Genomic DNA, 15,322 nt, shown 5'->3' on the forward strand with positions numbered 1-15,322 from the left:
AAAACCAATTGCTTGATAAGGGGCATGGCTCTATCAGGATCCCCAAAAATCTTTCCAGCGGCATCTACCATCCTTGCAACAAAATCTGAAAAGGGTTCTGTAGGGCCTTGTAGAATCTTGGTCAAATTACCAGATACCTCTCCTCTATTTGGAAGTGATTTCCATGCCCGAATGCAAATGCTGTTAATTTGGTCATATACCTCAAGAGGAAATCCTGTCTGTTGATTAGCAAATCTCCCCTGCCCCAAAAGCATGTCCTTATCCCAAGCGGGGTGTCCCGCCGCATGGTTTTGGGCGGCCTGCTCTATTGCGCCCTCTAGCATAAATGCTCTCCAGTCCAAATATTTACCCGGGGAAACACAAGCCCGAACAAGGCTAGCCCAGTCAGAGGGAGTCATGCAGTATCTAGACAAACCCTCCACCTGAGTTAGTGTGAAGGCGGCATCCACCCCATAAGTACGCACGGACTCCGCCAGGGTCTTCACAATTTTGAAATCTAAGGGTTCATGGAATCTTCCCCTATTGTCATCCTGAAAAACTGGATAAGCAAGACCCATCTCAGCATTAACAGCCCTCCATGTTTGGGCATGGAAAGCTCTCCCCGAAACACCCCCACCATACGGCGGTGGATCTGGAGGATCATTTTTCTTGAGCCCCTGTTTATTTCTGTTCCCTTCTCCCATGCCTACACTCCCTAGCTGACAAGACAGCCTCCCAAGCTCCTCCTCCTCATCCTCCTCTTTCTCTGACCCACTTTCGCATGGGGGTGTGCGCAGCGCACTGAGATCTGGATACAATCGTCTCCTCCCCTGTTTCACATTCCGTACATTCCCATCCTTCTGAGATATCTCACTTCTTGCCGGAGACAGCCGCCTCCTCCCCTGTTTCATGCTCCGCACACTCCCATCCTCCTGAGATATTTCACTTTCTGCCGTTTCTGACTTCTCCTCATGTAATTGCTCTAAAACTTCCTGTCCTTTAGTAAGTGCTTCCTGACATCTGCCATCTGTGAGGCAACTACGGACCATCTTCCAAAGGGGTATCACCCCACCCTCTAATATGCCCTGCTCAGAAGCAAAGTCAAGGTCTTTGCCTAATTTATCCCAGCTAGGTATAGTAAGGCTGCCCGAGAATGCAAACCACGGTGCGACAATATCTATCTTCTGTAAAAATCTCTTTAAAGTACTACGTTTCACTTCCAGGCCCTTGGAACGTAACAGGTCATCTAGGGCCAGGAGGAGCGGACTTGAAGACGCGGCACCCATGACACAACAACAAAAGACGCACAAAAAACAACAAGAGATACCACAAAAAACAAAAACGAGATGACACAACAAAAGAAACACAGAAAACAAAAGTGAAAGTACTCAGTGCAGCTGCAATAAACATGAGGCTCTCTCTTTCTTTGTAGAGGAGCTGACCCCGCTTTGGACGCGGATCCCACGTACTGGGACTATCCCTGCTTTCATAGCAGATCCCACTTACCTGGGATTAACCGGTGCACCACCCCTGACTGACTGAAAGTTCTGGTTCCCGGGTCTCGGCACCACTTGTCGCGACCCCTTGCCCGCAAGGAAGACGCAACTCAGGAATCTTCTTTCAGCAGTTTATTCAGGTCCTTGATACTTTTCTTCTCTCTCTCGGATGCCCCTCCCAGCCTTAATAAATCACCTCAAGCCCCAATGCGAAGCTGCCACGTGGACTTTTCTCACAGGGTGCCAAGTCACAGCGTGCCAACTCATTCTGATAAGGAGTTGTTTGTCACAGACTACAGGGGAAACCAGCGCCATCTTGTAATGGCGGCCACAGTTCACAGAAACGGCTCACCACAGTTTTCCTTTTTCTTTTTTTCATTTATTTTTTATTTTTTGGTGCTAGGGATTGAACCCAGGATCATGTACATGTATATACTTTACTACCAAATTAAATACCCAGCTATTGTTACGTATTTTTGAAAGTAGCAAATAGAACTCCTTTTCCAAGGAGAATTCTTATATGAAAGGTGAAACCAAAAAAAATGATGCTACACGTAATATTGTGAACTATAGTGAGGAATGTCATCCTCTAATTTTTTAAAAATATGGTAGACAAAATCTAGAAATCAGGAACTATCTGATGAGAACTTCAGTTCTATGTATAAGAAAACATCACTTAACTAAGACATTGTCATTATTGGTGGGATTTGAAGAAACCTGGGCAGGGTTGGGAGAGTGCAGTTGGTAGAGTGCTTGCCTAGCATGCACAACGCCCTGGGTGCAATCCCCAGCACCACAAATAAATAAATAAACAAACAAACAAACCTGGTCAGAGAGCTGAGACTCATTTATCCTCAAATACCCATAAGAATGAAAACTTTGTCAAATAAAGTGAGTATAAAATTCTAGAGCAAGAACATTTTTTTAAATAAACTGAATAATTCTAGAAATGTATGCTTTACCATGTCAACAATTTTGGTTATTTCTTTTTCTTTTAGTGCAGTTATATGAAACAAACTATTGAAATAGGAAATAGATCTACAAAATCATCTCAGAAGAGCAATAAAAAAAATGAACTTGTAAGAAAGCATTCAACTCACTGATTTCATTGGACAGAGAAAACATATAAAAAGTACTAGATTGTGTTACATCTAGAAAGAAATGCACATCAGCCTAGTGTCTACATCTGGTACAGGGAATAAAGACCCTGTTGGAGATAGATACCTTGGGACTAAGGATGAGGCTCAAGTCCAAGAGTCAGCCCACATAGTTATACTGCATGCTGAGAAAAACAAATTATAATAGAAATCATGCCCAAACTGTAGAATGAAAGATGAAGAGAAGGAAGGAAGAACAGAAGGAATGTGGTGAGGAAGAGAACCAATGGGGAAGAAGATGAAGAATTGGGGACAGTCCTATTTCATCACTCAGTTTGTGATTCTCTTCAGGGTTCTCATCAGAGCAAGTTTGACATCTTTATTCCTGAAGCTATAAATGAGGGGATTCAGCATTTGCACCCCAAAAGTATAAAACACTGAGAAAAATTTCCCTTCACCCACAGCCCCAGCAGTTGATGGTTTAACATGAGTGAGCAGCCCAAATCCATAGAACAGGCCAACAGTTACTATGTGAGAACCACAGGTGCTCATGGCCTTGGATGAACCCTTAGCTAAGGACATATGAAGGACATTATAAAGAATCAAAGCATAAGAGATTAGGATAATGAGGCTGGATACAATGACTACTGTCCCCACAACAACAGAACTCACAAGCTCATTCAAGTGAGTGCTGCTGCAGGACAGTTGAAGGAGGGGAAGGATGTCACACATGTAATGATTGATGACATTGGAGTCACAGAAGCTGAGCCTGATCATGCACCCTGTGTGCACCATGGCACCAGCAAACCCCATCAAGTAAGAACCCAACATCAGCAGAGAACAGACCCTAGGGGACATGATCACGCTGTACAACAGAGGCTGACAGATGGCCACATAGCGATTATAGGCCATGGCTGTCAGCACATAGCACTCTGCACTCACCAAAAAGCAGAAGAAAAATAGCTGAGTCATGCATCCTGCAAAGGAGATGATGTTCCTCTCTGAAACAAAGCACAGGAGCATTTTAGGGGTACAGACAAATGAATAACAGAAATCAATGAAGGACAAGTTAAAGAGGAAAAAGTACATGGGAGTGTGAAGGTGTGAATTCAGGAAAATTAGATTCATTAAGCTTAAGTTTCCCACCATAGTGACAGCATAGTTCACCAAGAACAGGAAGAACAGGGGCAGCTGCAGCTCAGGTTGGTCTGTTAGTCCCAGAAGGATGAACTCTGTCACAGAGGAGTCATTTTCCATAGCCATTGGCTTCATGGATGGAATCTGTAGAAAGGAGGGTAGGAGATCATGTTAACAATGAATGCTTACTCTTTAACTACACAACTAGATCGGTTTCAGGGTCGTCTGAAGACATACAGCAAGGCATCCAAAGAGCATGATTTCCTATGTTGATTCTTGAAGAGTCCCCATTTCCTCATGCTTCTCCCACCCATGATATGTGTCTCTGTTCAAAAAGAATAATGGCTGACTTCTCAATGTCTTGAACATCATTTCCTTTCTTCCTCTCACTCTTCTCTCTAAAGATTATGGTTGAAAAGAGCAAGAAATAACTAGTGTTCTCCATATTTATGATTTATACAGCTTTGGGTTTGAAGTGGAATCATCATGACAAACATGGTTCAATGCTCACCTTTGTTCCCGTGGAGGCCTCACTGATGTTGGAACTTAAGGGCTTCCTCCCCACTATCCTGAGGGGGACAAAGATTCTTATGGTGAAGGAGGCACTTGCAATCAACTAAAATCTGCACCTGCTTTCCTAGAAGAGTTATTCTGTTGAATGTGCCATGGTTTCTATTTGAAAATTTCTCTTCACTAGTAAGAAAATAATTACTTTATATAAGTCTCTGAATATCACCTCACTCAAATGAGAATCTACTTCATGTCCCATGGTTCTGGGGAATATTTATTAGAAGCACAGAAAATAATGTTCTCCTTTAAGATTTCCTCCCAAGCTGGATAAGCCTCTTGAGAGTGTTAATTACTGAGCCTGTGTTACATCCTATATAATAAAACTAACTCTGGATCTTCCAATACCTCACAACCTGCTTAACTTATAAATTCCCATCAGGAATCCCAGATCCCCAGGCTGATTAATGGGTGGTCCCCTCTGTCAGTCTCCTCATGCCCTGCAGAGCCACCAAGAGGAGAGTCCAGGGCAGAATCACTTGCCAGTGCTAGTATGTTCTACAAGCCTCTGGGATTACATCAAGATTCTAGGTTGTATAACACTCTACCAATGAGAAATTGTATTAAAGAAGTTTAAAAAAGGAGTAGTCTCAAGTCTGAGTTTAAATCTAGACGTTCCCTACCAAACTCTGAGACTGCAGATACATATCATTTCTATGAACCTTGTTCATTTATATTTACATTTATATGTACATATAGTTGTATGTATTTATAAAATGAGGTTCATAAAAATGGCTAGGGGTTGTCAACATGATGCAACTTTTGACTAGCATACCCAAGGTCCTCAGGTAAATCCTAGCACCAACAAAAATAAATAAATGAGTATATAAATAAATAATACAGTTTTATAAAAGTAAAATAAAAGAGCTATCTCAATGTTTTGTGGGAGTTAAATGAGATAATTCACATAACATATCTGTGCCTGACATATAAAAACAGTTAAATAGGTGTTAGTACCCCTTCCCCTGATCCACATTCTTCACATAAATCAGAGTTTCTCAACTCTGGCTTGACTGTAATGTGGATTTGGTGATTTTTTTATTCATCGACTGTCCTCTGCACAGCAGAATGCAGAGCACATCTGGTCCTGCTGATAATTTGCCAGTACTATCCTTCTACGCAAAAGCTCACACTAGTTGTGACCAACAAAAATTTCTCAAGATATTATCACATATATATTGGGTTGTTTGGAAATCAGAAAATATTGCACCAATGTGGGGCACATTGGAATACTAACTACTTTGAAATAAAGAAATTGGGAGGACACAGAATAAAATCTTTTTTCTGTCCTTCTCATCCTCTTCTTCCTCCTGCTTTGTTTCTCCCACAAGACAGGCCATAAATACCAAGAATATCTCCTTCCTTAAGGCTGATCATAAGAAGTAGAATCTGTCTCCCCAAAGCCAGACCTAAACTAGAAATACTAGACTCACCGCCCCCTGCCTTTCTGTATAGGAGCTGCCCATAAGGATATTTTCAAATCTTTCTTGTCATAGAAGAGACTCTAAGACCCTTATTCTAGAAAGGTATGTGTCCTTTAACCAAGAGGAAGGAATACCATACAGAAAGGCCAAGAAGAATCAGAAAAGATAGGCCATGTTGGGGTTCCCCTTTCATATACTACACTAGCCTAATACATTTTGGTCCAATCACATTTCTAACAGCAGATTTACTTCCTCAAATCTAACCATAAAAATGGACAGCCTTCCCTGGGTTATAGAGCTTCATATCTGAAGGCTTCATTGTCACATGAAATTTTGATTAAGCAAATCTGTTATATTTTTCTCATTAACTTGTCTTTCATCATAAGAATATTGGCCATGACTCTTATGGGTGTGGGGGAAAGGGATCACAACTTCCTCTCCTTAGAGGGCCATAATTTCCATGTTTGAGGACTGCTTGTCCTTCTGTGCAGTCTGGTCTTCTGCTATGTCTACTCCATAGACTCCACACAGTTCTATTTAATACTTACCTGTGTTCCTCAAGATCAATATGCCCCAAACCAAATTTAGATTTTCATATGATTTCCAAGGCTTCTCTTCCTCAGCTCATCATTTTCTCAGTTACTTTCTCCACTAGCATAGCCACTAGTGCACGACTTAAACTTAGCACCTCTTCCTCCCTCACTATCTTCATCTAATCTCTCAGTTCCAGAGGATCTATCCCTTTCCAAGATCTGTACTTTCACTCAGGCAACTTCTTTAGTTCCTCTCCATCTCAAAATTGGGTTGCTCTAGGAGTAACCTATTGAAGATGAGAGCCTGGTAACCTATTGAAGATGAGAAATGGGACATTTGTAACCATCCATCACCACAGTACATACCCAGATCACTGTGATTCCTATTCCCTCCTCTCAATAACTATGATCATAATCACACATTCAGTTATATAAATATCCTTATTATCATTAGGAAGACATTTAAAAATGATATATAGTGTTATCCATTATACACTGTGATTGTTTTCATTTCCATAATGCCCTTTTTGCTTGGTTTCCATACAATCTCCTGTATTTCTCTGAATCCTTCTCAATGTCTTCCTTATTTTTTTTAAATTTCCCTTTATTGCATTCATTCATAGGTATTCAATTTCATCTTTTTAAATAAGATTTTCAGGAGTTTCTTGACCCACTCCCATATTGATTGAATGACTTCTGAATATGACAAAAATTCTGAATTCTTGAGATCATCTGTCTTCATCATGTATGGGATTCCCTTTATCTCTATCATATCCTGGATTCTCTATCTCTTTGATATGTTATCCCAATTTCTTGGTTTTCTCACTCATTAGTTAAAAGACATTGTGCTTTGGTTCCTTGGGAAGTAGTGACTGGAATGGCAGTTACACCAACCTTGCATGCATGAAATTGTCTTTATGCACCATCCCATTTATTGTCCTTGTGAACAGACAATAAATAGGTGATTTGGAAGTCATTATCCAAGCAATTTAGAAGTGATTGTTCCTCAAATTTTTCAATATATTGACCAAATATGAGCCCAGTAACTCTAATACTGTTTACTTTCACTCATACATTTGTTTCCATTGTTTTGAACATTCAAAATATTGTATTTTATATGTTTCTCTATTTGAACATTAAGATCATTAACTAAGTCCATTTGGGAAGTACAAGGCCTTCAGTTCCAAAAGTATTTCTTAAATTGCATACATTATTAATATATTCCTTTTATTGAGTTCATTCTCTGGAATTTTCAAATGCTTAAATCTTTGAATTTTTTCTGGACAGTATTTTCTACATTTTCATTGATTAAGTTTATGATTTGGAACATAACCTCAACTTTTTTCTGGAATTTGCACAATTTTTTTATTTTTTGCTTTCATTACAAATATCCAAAACATAGATTGTCATCCCATATTTTTGTTTTTGAAGATTTATTTTCTTCAAAATGTCTTTTATTTAAAATGTTTCTGTATGTTTACATTGTATGTGTATTACTATAGGTTCCCTGAGAGTGTCCAGCATCCTTGCCCCTGCCCTATCATTTGGGAAAGGGGTTCTACAAGCTGATGAGTAACTCAAAGTGGAGCCTTGGCACTTAAAACTGTGCATCTCACTGTACATTGTCCCATTCCAATAGAAATACTTAATAGAAATACCAAGTGGTCTTCTAAGGTGGACTGCTTTGACTCCCCAGAAAAGAATCTTTGAGTCTTCCTGAAGCAAGGTATTTCAGCTTTCAACATTGACCTGAGTGGAGGAAGAAGACTAATGTGGTGCATTGGCTTGCTGAGTATTTTTAACCAAAGGGAAGGCCATTAAAAAAACAACAAGAATTCCCCTTTCTTGAGGTGGGTTATTGAAACTAGAGCTCCTCTCCCCCAAATCAGTCCTGAAACATAGAAATAGTATTCTCACCTCCCTCTGCCTTTGTGTATTAGAGCTGGCCATGAAGAAATTCTCAGAACTTTCTTGTCTGAGACTAGATCATAAGAGCCTCATTTGAGAAAGGCTTCTGGCCTAGAACATAGAAGAAGGCCACAAAGAGGTGTCAAGAATTGGGTTTCCCATTCAAGTATTTCATTATCTTTCAGATATTACATGCACTTTTTGTCTAACTACATTACTACATATCAGCCCATTCTGCTCCAAAGCCAACCATAAGAATGAACAGGTTTCCCTGGGTTCTTGGTCTTCATTTCTGAAGTTTTCTTTGTCACATGAAATGTCAATTACATAAGCCTATTGTAGTTTCCTCTTGTAAATCTGTTTCATTTTAAGACTGTGGACCATGATCCTTATAATGGAGAAAAGGTGGTGAACCATAGCTTTCCGACCCTGCAGTGCCAAAATCCTCCATGCTTGAAAACCACTAGCCTATCTGTACAACCTGTCCTTCTGCTATGTCTGCATCACAGATAATTCTATTTAATACCTATCATGTACCACAAGCTCAATGTGCCAAAAACTAAACTTAGATTTTGTTATGCTTCCCAAGGCTGCTCTTCATGAGCTCATCATTTTCTCAATTATTTTCAAAATTTGAGGATTTGTAACCACACACCACCACTCATACACACACTGCTGGTCTTCCCATTCCCCACTCACAATTACTAACAATATGATTGTAATCATAAATTCAGTTGTATCAATATTCTTGTTGTTTTCAATGCTACTTTAAAAAACATGTCCACAGCTAATCCATTATATCCTGTGATTGTTTCATTTCCATAATTCCCTTTTGTGTCGGTTTTCATACTATTCCATGTATTCCTTTCAATGTTTTCCAATTTCTTCTTCATTTTTTTGTATGTATCCCTTTAGTACATTCAGCCATGGGTATTCAATTTTACCTTCTTAAATAAGATTTTCGGGGGTTTCTTTACCCACTCCCAAATTGATAGATTATCTTCTGACTGTAGTACAAAATATGAATTCTTAAAATCTGTCAACCTCGTGTTTGGGATTACTTTTATTCATCATTTCCTGGATCTTTTATTTCCTGGATCTCATTGGTTATAAGACATCATACTTTAGATCCTTGAAAAACAGTACCTGGATGGCAATTATACTGGGATTCTTTGTCCAAAATTGTCTTTATGCACCATAATATTTAGCCCTTTTGCATGGGAATGTACAGATAATTTAGAAGTCACTGCCTGTTTAGCCTAAGAACTGTGTTTCAGAGTACTATTCACCAATCCCAAAGAAAGAACTTGGAGGACTCAACAGAGAGATTTTGAACATTTTATTACTCACATGCTCCTTTATAGTAGCAGGACAGGATACAATCAAAGGGCACTGAATCTACAATTCATAGGATAGGTTGCATGCCCACTGTGCAGATGGAGTTCTTTCAATGTTTTATGAGTATCTTTTACTACATCCACAAGTCACTCTGCTTTTATCTTCACCTAAAGAGTGGATATAAGGGAAGAGGACTGCTTCTGCTCTCCATTTCCTTCATGACCCCATTATTTAGGGTCCTTATCTGATTGCAAGCCCTACAAGGCACCAATTAGTGTTTAATTGGACACCCACATTGTCTTTCAATTTTTTCAAGATGTCCATCAAATCTGAGATCAATACCAATTTCTCTTTTCTTTATAAAAAGTGGTGTTTTTGTTGCTGTTGTTTTTTGTTTGTTTGTTTGTTTGTTTTACTTTCTGTACATTATGGAAAGTTTTAAGATTTAGAAGTCACTGATATGAACCTTTGCAAAGTTGCACCTCACATGTGTGATATTCATACATTAAGAGGATAATTAAGTCCATTTTGGAGTGTATGGCCTTATGTTCTGGAAAAAAAATGGTGGTTTTTTTTTTCCATACTAGGGATTGAAGGCAAGGATACTCTACAACTTTGTGAAATTGTTGCTCTTCTGGACAGAGTTGGGCATGAAACCCAGGAATTTTTTGTTCTAGCCAGCACTCTTCTATGTCATACATCTTCACCCCTTTGGTCCATTTTTTACTTAACCTATTTCAAAAGTTAATTAAGTGATTTAATTAACTCCTTATTGTTGCATTTTAAATGTTCATTTTATATTGTGAACACAATTCCTCTATCAAATCTGTTTTGCAAATACTACCTATCATTCCAAGATATGCTTTTCCTTTTTCAACAATGATTGAAAGTTGACAAAATAAGTTACATAAGAGCTTCTTTCTCTGATATTTTGGATCTACATTATTGAGACCTAACCACCCACTAGACACAACCAAAACTGCTGAATAAAATATAGTACAATGCTCTGTTTTATGATCTGGTTTGTGAATACATAGGTTTCATAATATGCAGGGTATGTTTCATAAACTTGTAAATTTTTAAGGATTATGTTGTAGATGGCAAAAAACCTAGTATATTCATTATATACTATGCTAATATAATTGTTCAAAATTTAAAATATCTCTAGTTGGAGACAAATTGTTTTTCCTATTTCTTAGAAATTATGCCAAAGACATTTTAATAATTACTTAGGAAATCACAAACTTTTTTCTGGAAAATAATTAGTTATATCATGGCTTGTGTTTGAAACAGAAATTTATAATTCTTAATCAACAAATTTTAAAGACTATATCTCTAATTTCTTTGAAAATCACTATCAATAATAAATGATGAAAGGAAATATGATAGAGATTGTTTTAATAGACAAATAAAATTGTATATATCCACGAGATACAATAAAATGTTATGATTACAATTACATTGTGGGGTGTTAAAATCATACAAATTAACCCTTTCCATAGTTATTCTTATTTGTGGTGAGAACATTCAAAATCTATCTTTCAGTAATTTTGAAATATTACAACATGGTTATTGACTATAGTCAACAATCCTGCAATAGACTAAAATCTATTCCTCCAAACTGAACCTTTGTCCCTTTGGGCACAACCTTCCCTTTCCTCTTCTACCCACCTCCCCACCCTCTCTTCAGCATTATCCTACTCTCTGATCTATGAGGTCAATCGGCACAGAAAGACAGGCTCTGCATGATCTCTCTTATTTATTCATGACATCTAAAATGTGAGCAAGTTTAAATCATTTTAAACATCATTTAAAACTCCATAATTGAATTACATTTAGATAATGTAAGAGCTCTTCTCTCTCATTGACACATTTAACTTTGAATAAACTCTGAATTAGTTTCACTTTTCATTTTAAGTATTTGAAAATAATGAATGATCCTTAATTTACAGAAGGCTTATACTAATTTGGATTAATCACACTTCAACTGTTGCATATACACTTAAACACTGTCACTATAAATGGGCAGAAGTATCTGCCCTAGGGAGATAGAAGTTGGTACTTTCATCTGAAGAAGCGATTGTCCAGGTTACCCACCTGGCCACCCACCACCATGTAGTACAGCACCTGAGACTCAGCCCTGTGCTCCTTGGGCACCCAAAACACAAACTCCACCAGCAGCCCAAAGGCCTCTTGTCCACACATGCTGTGTACCTCTGCCTGTGACTGCTGTAGCCCCTGTCCAAATGATGGGGATCTGCTTTGGTTGGGCTATTATACTGGAGCAGGAAACATATTTTATTTCATTGTTCTTGTTCCTTCCAGTCATAGTGGGATCTCTTTACTTTTGACCTCCCAGGAACCTGTTTCTGGTTTAAAATCTTCCAGAGCAACCAGACTGAAACTCCACTGAAACCAGACTGAAACCAGCTCCAATAGTTTCAATCTAATTGACATATAATTTTTAAAAAATCTGGAAGCAATTTTAATTATAAGTATTCTTAAGTGTGGTTTTTCTCTTTTTATTTTTGTTTGTTCTTTTTAGTTTCCATGACAGTAGAATCTATTTTGATATATTTATACAAGCATGGAATATATTTTATTCTAATAAGGATCCCAGTCTTATGGATATACACAATGTTGAGATTCACTGTGGTATATTCACATATGTACATAGAAAAATTGTATCAGATTCACTAGGTGTGGTTTTGATTACCATGTGAAACCAGTTAGATATGCAAGGTCAGTAAAAGTAATACAATCTTTAAAATAAGCCTATTGATTTCACAAAACTGAGTCATGCTATTAGGTGATCCTTTCTCCACCAGGATGTGCTGATGATGATAATGTAGTACTTAGAATGCCAGTAAGAGTCATGAGTTATGCCTGGGACTCACATTTTCCTTTTTGATTAAGGACCCAGGATTTATAAACATGGATGTTTTATAACCTCATTCTCTTTCTTTAATAAGTATTCTTTTTCTTTTCAAATTTGTACTTCAGAGGAAGTTTCAAACTGTTCTAAGAACTCTGCCCAAACAATGCTATAATGAATATAAACTCATGAATAGAAGTAGACACCAAACATTGAGACAATGCTTGAGAAATTAAATTTTTATACACATTAAAACAGTAAGAAAAATGATAATAAATGTAAAGTTTTCATTCTCTGCTCAACTGGCAAGATGAACTGAAGTTCTTGCTGGCACTATTTCCCTCTAAAAATATTCATATAATCAAATGCTGAGAACATTTCAAAAATTGTGATCTTTGTATAAATATGAAAATTACACTGATAATTGGCTGCTGTCCCTTGACTAAGACATAACTACTGAGAGCATCTGTCCTAAACCCAATGTAGGTACTGGTGAACCACAGGCAACATACACTATAAGAGCATTTTGTAGAGCAGTTTCCTACTCTTATTATTTATTTGAATAATTCATTTTGTCTCCAATAAAATAACATCATATGTATTAGATATCATATGTTAAACAACATATACCACTAAGGGAAAAATTACATACCTGACCAGAAAGATTACCAAAACTGCTCAGCCTCACCATCTTGAAAAATAAATAAAATGGAATGCTGTTTTGTAGCTTGCCCTATTTATCCCACTTTTCTGTAGCAGATGTGGATTTTTCTAACTGGGCATCAAAGCCTTGCAGATGAGCCCTGTGCTTTTGGCATCTTGGCTCACAGCACTGTCCCCATATAATCCCTACTTTTAGGCTTAGTCTAAACAACTCTCCAGAAGTTCTTTCTGTTCCTCTACAATTCTTCTTTCTTTCCTTCTATTTCTTTATAGGATGCACAATGGAATCAAAAAACTGTGCTCTGTATCATCAACTTTGCAGCCTTAACCATCTCCCATGACTACTTCCTCATCTGGAGAACAGAAGAAAGATTTACATTTAAAAGGATAAACATAAAAACCCAAATATACCTTGAGGTTATCTGTTTATATTTTGTTTTGGTACTGAGTATCAAACCCAGGGTCACATACAAGTGAACACTTAACCACTGCACTAATGCTCAGATTTAGCTTGCATTTTAAAAGTATGTAGAACTGATTTTGCAAAAGTAAATCCATTCTCAAGTATCCATAAGACTAAGTCATGGTCCAATAAAGTTCACAGTACTGTTACAGGTGTGAGGCTAAAATTCTAGAACAAAAGTCATTTATTCTTTACAAAATTGAATAATTCTGGAAATTTTTACTTTACCACACCACAATTTTTATCATCACTCTCTGTCTTTCAATACAGTAATAGGAAATTAAAAAAACCTTAAAATAGGACATGGATCAACAAAATTATGTCAGAAATTCAATAAAACTAACTTGCTAAGCATCCAAACCATCAGGTTTTCTTGAATGGAGAAGAAATATAAGAAAAAATAACAGATAGTGTTACTTACAGATAAGAAACACATTAGCCCAGTATCTCCATCTGGTGGATGGAGCCATATTTAGATGAAGGATGGGTCTCAAATCCAAGAATAAGTTCTACTGGTTATGCTGCATTATTTCATTAGAAATATTCAGATATTCCATTAGAAATGCTACCCAGGCTGTAGGATAAAAGATGAAGAAAAGGGAAAAACAACAGAAGGAAGGTAATCAGGAATAACAAGAAGTAGAAAAAAAGATCCAGCAATGGATACTGGAACCAAGGCATTCCCTGTGGTTCAGCTCAGCTTGTTATCCTCTTCAGGGTTCTCTTCAAAGCAAGTTTGACATCCTTGTTCCTGAGGCTATAAATGAGGGGGTTTAACATGGGAACCACAAGAGTGTAAAACACAGAGAAAAATTTCCCTTGGCCCACAGACCCAGAAGATGATGGCTTAATATGAGTGAGCAGCCCAGATCCGTAAAAGAAGCCAACAGTTACTATGTGAGAGCCACAGGTGCTCATGGCCTTGGACCAACCCTTACCTGAGGACATATGAAGGATATTATAAAGGATCAAACCATAAGAAATTAAGATAATGAGGCTGGATACAATGACAACAGTTGCCACAACAACAGAACTTACAAGCTCATTGGAGTATGTATCACTGCAGGAGAGATGAAGAAGGGGGAAGATATCACACATGTAATGATTGATGATGTTGGAATCACAAAACCTGAGCCTGATCATGCACCCTGTGTGCACCATGGCACCAACAAACCCCATGAAGTAAGAACCCAACATCAGCAGAGAACAGACCCTGGGGGACATGACTACCCTGTACAGCAGAGGCTGACAGATGGCCACATAGCGATCATAGGCCATGGCTGTCAGCACATAGCACTCTGAGTGGACAAAAAAGCAGAAGAAAAATAGCTGAGTCATGCATCCTGCAAAGGAGATGATGTTCCTCTCTGAAACATAGCCCATCAACATTTTTGGGGTGAAGACAAATGAATAACAGAAATCAATGAAGGACAAATTGAAAAGGAAAAAGTACATGGGAGTGTGAAGGTGTGAATTCAGGAAAATTAGATTAATTAAGCTCATGTTTCCCACCACAGTGACAGTGTAGTTCACCAAGAACAGGAAAAACAGAGGCAGCTGCAGCTCAGGTTGGTCTGTTAATCCCATAAGGATGAACTCTGTCACAGAGGAGTCATTTTCCATAGCCATTGCTTCTGGAGTAGGATCCATAGAGGCAGGAGTAGAAGATGCTATTAACAATGAATTTCAAATCCTTGACCCCAGAAGTAGAGCAGGAGCTGCTGGTTTCCATGTTCAAGGTTGTCTGAAGACACACAGCAAGACCTCCAAAGAGCAAGACTTCCTATGTTGATCCTTGAGAAGTTTCCATTTCCCTCCTGGTTCTCCCACCCATGATGTTTC

At 38.1% G+C, this 15,322-nt stretch overlaps 2 protein-coding genes across 2 annotated transcripts; both read right to left on the reverse strand.

The window, feature by feature from the left end:
- Positions 1 to 2,902: 2,902 nt before the first annotated feature.
- On the reverse strand, positions 2,903 to 3,853 carry LOC144254513 (olfactory receptor 8C8-like). Its single transcript, XM_077797770.1, has one exon. The coding sequence runs from the start codon at positions 3,842 to 3,844 to the stop codon at positions 2,903 to 2,905; it is 942 nt and encodes a 313-aa protein (XP_077653896.1). The 5' UTR covers positions 3,845 to 3,853.
- A 10,323-nt stretch (positions 3,854 to 14,176) lies between these two features.
- Positions 14,177 to 15,109, reverse strand: LOC113193783 (olfactory receptor 8C8-like). Its single transcript, XM_026404552.1, has one exon. The coding sequence runs from the start codon at positions 15,107 to 15,109 to the stop codon at positions 14,177 to 14,179; it is 933 nt and encodes a 310-aa protein (XP_026260337.1).
- Between the last annotated feature and the right edge of the window lie 213 nt (positions 15,110 to 15,322).

This window comes from Urocitellus parryii, chromosome 4, assembly GCF_045843805.1.
Source record: "Urocitellus parryii isolate mUroPar1 chromosome 4, mUroPar1.hap1, whole genome shotgun sequence".
Classification (NCBI taxonomy): domain Eukaryota; kingdom Metazoa; phylum Chordata; class Mammalia; order Rodentia; family Sciuridae; genus Urocitellus; species Urocitellus parryii.